At 38.1% G+C, this 7,500-nt stretch overlaps 1 protein-coding gene across 1 annotated transcript in view; it reads right to left on the reverse strand.

Annotated features, from left to right (window-relative positions):
* The window catches only part of cct2 (chaperonin containing TCP1, subunit 2 (beta)), a 13,294-nt gene extending 7,167 nt beyond the window's left edge, over positions 1-6,127 (reverse strand). Inside the window, exons 1-9 of the mRNA XM_062443539.1 lie at positions 6,096-6,127; positions 4,225-4,299; positions 4,040-4,105; positions 3,317-3,428; positions 3,027-3,103; positions 2,785-2,897; positions 1,928-2,130; positions 1,620-1,720; positions 536-663 (exon numbers count right to left, since the gene is read on the reverse strand). Of these exons, the coding sequence (XP_062299523.1) occupies positions 536-663; positions 1,620-1,720; positions 1,928-2,130; positions 2,785-2,897; positions 3,027-3,103; positions 3,317-3,428; positions 4,040-4,105; positions 4,225-4,299; positions 6,096-6,098 (878 nt within the window). The 5' untranslated portion in view covers positions 6,099-6,127. The remainder of the gene's footprint in view (positions 1-535; positions 664-1,619; positions 1,721-1,927; positions 2,131-2,784; positions 2,898-3,026; positions 3,104-3,316; positions 3,429-4,039; positions 4,106-4,224; positions 4,300-6,095) is intronic.
* Between the last annotated feature and the right edge of the window lie 1,373 nt (positions 6,128-7,500).

A 7,500-nucleotide genomic window follows, 5' to 3' on the forward strand; every position in this document is an offset into this window, starting at 1 on the left:
TGTGTGTATGTGTGTATATGTGTGTATATGTATATATGTGTGTGTGTGTGTATATGTGTGTGTGTGTGTATGTGTGTGTGTATATATGTGTGTGTGTATGTGTGTGTGTATATATGTGTGTATATATATGTGTGTGTATATGTGTGTGTGTGTATATGTATGTGTGTGTGTATATATGTGTGTATATATATGTGTGTGTATATGTGTGTGTGTGTATATGTGTGTGTGTATGTGTATATATGTGTGTGTGTATATATGTGTGTGTGTATATATATGTGTGTGTATATGTGTGTGTATATTTGTGTGTGTGTATATATATGTGTGTGTGTATATATTTGTGTGTGTGTGTATATGTATTTGTGTGTGTGTATATGTGTGTGTGTATGTGTGTGTGTATATTTGTGTGTATATATATGTGTGTGTATATATGTGTGTGTGTATATGTATGTGTGTGTGTATATGTGTGTGTGTATATGTATGTGTGTGTGTATATGTATGTGTGTGTATATGTGTGTATATATATGTGTGTGTTTACCTGTTGATGAAACAGTTGATTCCGTGCTTCAGGATGCGTTCCACCTTTTCCTTCATCTTCTCTTTCTCTGCGAGTTCGATCTCTGCGACCTTCGCCGTCGAGTCGACGCGAACCCTGGACCCGAAGATCTGAGACGGAAAACGCAGAATAAAACCTTCAGTCAGCAGCTTAAGAGCCTCGTCCAGTTATGAAAATAAAGTTAAATTAACATAAAGGATGATTTCTAATTTAGATTTTTTAGAATGAGCTTGATTTTATTCTCATTAATGGTGTTAAGACCGTTAAGAACAGCAGATGTGGCATTAAGGTGTTAATTATCTGAACATCTGCATATGGATAAATTATATTTCTTCCCCTATCTCAATAAGACTAAATGTTTAAATATAACCAGCTTCAAACTTCTCCCGCATAAATTAATTTTTCCTTTCGCAATTGTCGCTCGGCTTTTGTCCCCATATATATATATATATATATATATATATATGGGGATGTGACAAAAACCAGGAGAAAGAGTCCTCCGAACATCCTAAAATAAAGTATCCGGATACTTTCCTTGTTTTGTGAATGAAGTGGAACAATTTGTGCTTGACCATAGTCTAGACTGAACTGTCATTTGAAATATATAACCCCCCCCCCCCCCCCCCCCCAATAGTCCTGTAGTTTTGGAAAGTAACCCCAACCAACAGACCAAACTATCTCCCTGAAACTTAATTTAGATCCTGAAAGTTTCCTCAAAGGTTCTTTGTTCCTGTGGTTGAAACACGACGATGGAACCAATATAACCTACCTATTATTATATTATATTATATTATATTATATATCTTCTAATACCTGAATTCAGTGTTTTTAAGACTTTTAACTCTTGTACCTCACTGAGGACATTTGTGGCTTTTCTTTTTTTTTTTTATTGTCTTGATAATTTTGGGTTCTTGCATATGGCGTCAAAATCTCAAGTGAAAAGCCAAAAATGTCCTGAGTGAGTCACGAAGGGTTAAAGACCTGACGAGACCCTGTAAGTGAAGTGTTGGTACAGTGTGTGAGTGTGTGTGTGTGTGTGTGTGTGTGTATTTTTGTGTTTGTGTACCTTGATCTTGTCGGTGTCCATGCCGGTGTTGGCGATCAGGATGTTGGCGTTCTCCATCCTCTTTGGCTGGTTCACTCCGATCTTCTTGTCCAACAGGAAACCTGAAAAGTTTATATTTTTATTTAGCTTTTCAGTTTGTTTGTTTTTTTTGTATTTCAGTTTAGTTTTAGTGAGTTTAACAAGTGATGAAGTAGTTTAAATTTAGTTTTTTTAGGTATTAGGAGGAAAGCCTGGATCAGGATGAAATAATGCTGACACTGAGGTAAGGTTTAGGGGGGGGGGGGGGGGGGGGGGAGCGATGTCGTCACCTTCGTCCAGGTAGGAGTCGGTGAGGCTTCCTCCGAGCTTCTTGATGATGTGAATGGCCTCCAGGTTTCCGGAGCCTTTCAGCCTCATGACGGCGTCGACGGCCAGCTGGGCGAAGTGAGCTTTGTGGTGAGTGAGCAGCTTGGAGGACAGAGTGGTGCGGGAGATGTTCAGCAGGTCCTCCTTGAAACGCTCTGGGTCGTTGCTATGGAGACGGGGAGGAATGACGAGGCAGAGAGAGACAGATTTGAGTAAATTAAGTGATGTTTTGGTGTTCGAGTGTTGATTTTTTAATTTAATGAGTGAATATTTTGTCGACTGCTGCTTTATTAATTTCATAGTATGATTTTTTTTAACTGAAGAGGCTTTTTAACCCTTTACATGCTGTTCATATTCTTACTCATAATTAGTCTCTACACCACATTCACATTCATAAATCCTCCCATCAGACATTAATAAAGGAAGGAAAGTTGTATGGAAGGAAGGAAGGAATGAAGGAAGGAAAGATGGAAGGGAGGGAGGAAGGAAGGAAAGATGGAATGAAGGAAAGATGGAAGGGAGGGAGGAAAAAAAGATGGAAGGGAGGGAGGAAGGAAAGATGGAAGGTAGGAAGGAAGGAAAGATGGAAGGTAGGAAGGAAGGAAAGATGGAAGGGAAAGAGGAAGGAAGGAAAGATGGAAGGATGGAAAGATGAGTTATTGTTCTTTTTTCTTTCTATTGATGCTCTTCTATTTTTTCTCTCTGCTTGCTGCTGCAGGAATTTCTCATCTTATCTTATAATTGGTTTAAATTAGACTCTGAACTGAATGTAATTAATAAATCAGTGTGATAAACGACGACGTGTATCAGCTGGACTCACCTGTGATCGGCAGCAGCTTCCCTCAGAGCGTCTCTGGCCACCTGCGTTGCCTTCCTCCAGCCGGAGATGATGGTCTGTGGGTGAATCTTCTTGGCGATCAGAAGCTCCGCCTCCTGCGATGATCAACAGTGACAAACAGGAAACGGACTGAGTGATTCTTCACATTGTTTAGACATGTGTGAACTGAGCTTTGTTTTGACTGTAAAACTAAATAAATAATTAAATCTCAAACAGGTTTTTACCCTCAGCAGCTCGGCGGCCAGCACAGTGACGGACGTTGTTCCATCTCCGACTTCATCGTCCTGAGTCTTCGACATGTCTGGAAACGCAAACGTGAAACTTTAGCAAAACTTCACATTTATGGTTAAAAAATGCATTAATTACTTTAACTCCTTCTTATTAAAAAAGGGACCAGTGTGGAGGCTTTAGTCCGTGGTGATATACTGGTCTCATTCTTGCCGATTAAACTTGTTAAACACCAAATGAATTACTAGAGTTACAGTTTCAGTTATAGTCGAATGTCTTCACTCACCAACCAGGACTTTAGCGGCGGGGTTGTCGACTCCGATGGCTTTCAGGATCGTGGCTCCATCGTTGGTCACCGTCACCAAGCCGCCTTTCCCTCCACCGAGCAAGATCTTATCCTGGAAGACGAGAAGAAGAAGAAGAACTTTCATTATATAGATTAGGGTTGCTCGATTATGGAAAAAATTATAATCACGATTATTGGACATTTTTTTGTACACTCGGCTTAATGAATTTTCTCTCCAAGCAGCCTTTTATCTGCCGCTTTCCAGCTTCTGTCAAACTAACTAAGTGTAGTATAAATAATGCATGAGCGGCTTTCTGCAAACTGTTTCTAAACAACGTTGCACAACAGAAAATGACACAAAAATCATATCCCCCGGATTTTATTCGTTTTGAGATCATTTGGCCCCAAAATCGTAATCACGATCAAATTTCGATTAATTGAGCAGCCTTAATATAGATTATGGTTGGTTTTATTTAAATTTACCAACATTAATATTCAGTCAAATAAGACAAAAACTGAAACACACACGTCCAAATGTCTTTTAATCAAACATGTATTAATGACTGATGGTGTATTTATGAGTGTAAACTGGTGTAGAGATTAATTATGAGTCAGAATATGATCAGTATGTAAAGGGTTAAAAAAAAAGACCAGAATTAAACTAATATTCTTTAAAATAAACCTCCAAACAAAGCTTGAGTCTGTAGTAACTATATGACTCACCATGCCCTTCGGTCCCAGAGTGCTCTTCACCAGATCTCCGATGGCGATGGCGCCAATGAAGGACGACTGAAGATGAAGACAAACACAGTTTTAAAGGTGGAATTAACATAAAAATAACAATAACAGAAGATTTCACTTTTCTAATATAAATAAAGAAAGGATTCAATGTCAGAATATAATCTCACCAGTCGAGCAGTCTCGGCTTTCTCCTCATCAGCTCCATGTTTGAAGATGTTAACGGGGGCCATCGATAGGGACGCCTGCAGAGAAACACGTCAATTAATGAATTAATATCATCACATACAGTGTAGTTACGGACCGGTTAACAATACACTAAAATATACACATGTAGAGAGTTTGATAATCGATTAATCGTCTTGATTCCAGCTTCTTAAATATGATTTTCTGGGTTTTTTGTCCACTGTGATGGTAAACTCAATATTTTTTGGGTTGTAGACAAGTCAAGACATTTCAGTGATCAATATATTCCCCATTTCCCCCCAACAGATTAATCAGTAGCCCTTAAAACAAATCATCACTGTGGTAGGATTTATTGCAGGGCTGTTTATAGAATAATTAGATTAAGCTCAGTCGACCCAATAAGCTGTTAAGTGAATGAAAGGCGACAATTTAGGATTATATTCAAGATAAATCGACTCCTTGTTTGGTTAATCTCTTTTTCCCAAAGCCCAAGGTGACGTCTGCAAAGGTCTCACGTCCACAACTCAAAGATATTAACTACAGAAACATTCATCATCTGAGAAGCCAAAATCTGAGAATCTGGACAAAAATCACTTTAAATGTTTATATGATGATCAAAGTAGCTGATAATTAATCATCAGAGCTGCAACTCAAAGTATAAATTAGGGCTTAATCGATACATACTGAAAGAATATTAACATAAATACACAATTTATACAATAGTCGTCCATCAAATGTGGTTCAGTTGTGAAAAAGATATATAATTAAACGTATGTTACAGTTTATGAACAAACCTTATTGTATTAAGTGACATCAGTAAACTGAGAATTTTTGTTAAGACACTTAATTGTTCAGTGATGTTTATGTTTTAATTTAGTTTTTGTTTTATTGTGAACTTGACTATCATCTAATATGAAGAATGCAAACTAGATGAATCTTTTGTTTGTAAGTCTGCTGTTAAGTTATTATGTTATATAGTTAATAAAGTATTTAATTTTGACAGTAAGGTATTAGTGTGGTACATTGCAAACAACTGATGGAGATTATATCACTCATGACTAGTCTAAAAATGGCTTCTGTGATAAAAGGACCCCAATAAAAAAAAAAAAAGATTGACAATTGAATCGTGACTTTAAAATCGAATCGAGGATTTGGAGAATCGTGACATCCTTATTATTTAGGGGTGTGTGTGGATGTGACTCGACTAAAATTTAGGCGTGGACGGAACTATTAACTCCGAGGCGTCTTTGAACGCAGCATCCTAGAAACCGCTAGAAGCTTTTTCAGATAAACTGTTCACATAATGACCAAAAAAAACAAATACTGTCAAAAACCAAGCAATCAGTCAACATTTATTACCAACACAAGCTGTGTTATGTCTCTCTGATGTGCTGTGTTCTTTATTATCCCCTAAATTTAATAAATAAACAGTAATAAACGCTGACTAGTCTCCATGACAGCCACAAAGACTGATGCTAATGAGTCTGCTAAACTAAACCAACGGGAGCATCCATCTACTAAACTCACATGTTAAACCTTTCAGTAAATGTTTGTGTAACTGCTGCAGAACCCGTAGCTTCATCACAACTTTATCACATTATTGTATTTGTATTTTCACACAACAGCGTTAACAGTTAGCATTAGCCGCAGTCGCAACGCCCATGTGCTTGTGCTCGCCGGTTAGCATCTCCGGCTAACAAAGAGCTAAACTAACGTTACAAACAGCACAAACAGATCGCTAAATACATAAACAGCGTCTGTGTGAGGTTATCTACGTGTAGATAAGTTGCCGTGTTGAGGTTTAAGGCGTTTAAATTGGGTTAAAAAGGAGAATAAATGAGTGTAAAAGGCTCACCATGATGTCTGTGATTCTGGAGACGCACAGAAGAAGGGCTGGACGGAGGAGTGACGCACTTACGTAAAAAAAACGTAGCGCTGCGTTCAGGGCTGCGTTACAGTGATGTATAAATGGACCTTAAAAGGAGAGGCTCACTATTGTTGAAGTGTGTTTTAAGACAATATGAAGCTTCAACAGCCCAAATTAGTTTAAAATGTGAAGGATCAATAAGGTATCTATCTATCTATCTATCTATCTATCTATCTATCTATCTATCTATCTATCTATCTATCTATCTATCTATCTATCTATCTATCTACTTTCACTCAGTCTTTTATAAGTCAACACTTATTAATCTTTCATCATCTCATAAAATACATTTTAGCTTTAAGATGCCTTTGGGGAACTGGCCCAGCACCAGTTAAAACCAGAGTCCAGATTGGAAGCACCAGTTAAAATGTACTTTAAACCACCAGTCTCACTGTTTCCATGGGTTAAAATAAACCAGAAATGTTCCCTCAGCAATGTGATGAGATTAAATCATTGTGAATCAAAGTTATATAAAAAGTTTATTTGATTGTTTTCATTCTCAAAAAAATACAGTATGAAAACATAATGCATGGTGCAAAATTACCAAATTTATTTTTTAAAGAAAAAAAACAAATAAACATCAAAATTAAATGTAAGTCCTCTTCATGGCCTCTTCTTGAGGCCCCGCCTCCGGCCTCTGTGATTGGCAGACTGGACAGGCAGACAGTAGATGTGCATGGGGAACTTCCTGAAGTAGCTGCTGACCCAGGGTCTGTGGAGACGAGGACAGGAAGTAACTAAAACACCTTAAATATAGTTGTTACTGTGACATGCAGTGTGCTTTTTAATCCAAGGAAGTGATTACTGATTATTGATTATATATTATTATTATATGATTTTCAATTTTTACAATTCTACTGCAAAAAAAAGCACAGGAAACATAGTTTTGTGTGAATATTTACAACTTTGTCAAATCAGCTAACTAACGCTGTGTGTGTGTGTGTGTGTGTGTGTGTGTTTGTGTGTACTTGGTGACTCGCTGGTTCAAGCTCAGGTAACACAGATTTTGCCATAGCTGTTCTTTCTCCTGCTTGCGGAGGAATTCAGCCTCCTGCTGTCGCTCCATGTCCAGACGAAGCGACTCTCTGAGCTCCGCCTCGATACGACTCAGCTGGACCAGACACACACACACACACACACACACACACACACACACACACACACACACACACACACACACACACACACACACACACACACACACACACATAAGTAAGTTAGTGTATGTATGCATGTATGTATTGTGCTGGTTGGAGGTTTGGACACATTCTCATTCAAGATTCAAGTTTCGGAGTGGATGTACATGTGTGTGTGTGTGTGTGTGTGTGTGTGT

Source organism: Scomber scombrus, chromosome 22 (genome assembly GCF_963691925.1).
Source record: "Scomber scombrus chromosome 22, fScoSco1.1, whole genome shotgun sequence".
In the NCBI taxonomy this organism is placed as follows: domain Eukaryota; kingdom Metazoa; phylum Chordata; class Actinopteri; order Scombriformes; family Scombridae; genus Scomber; species Scomber scombrus.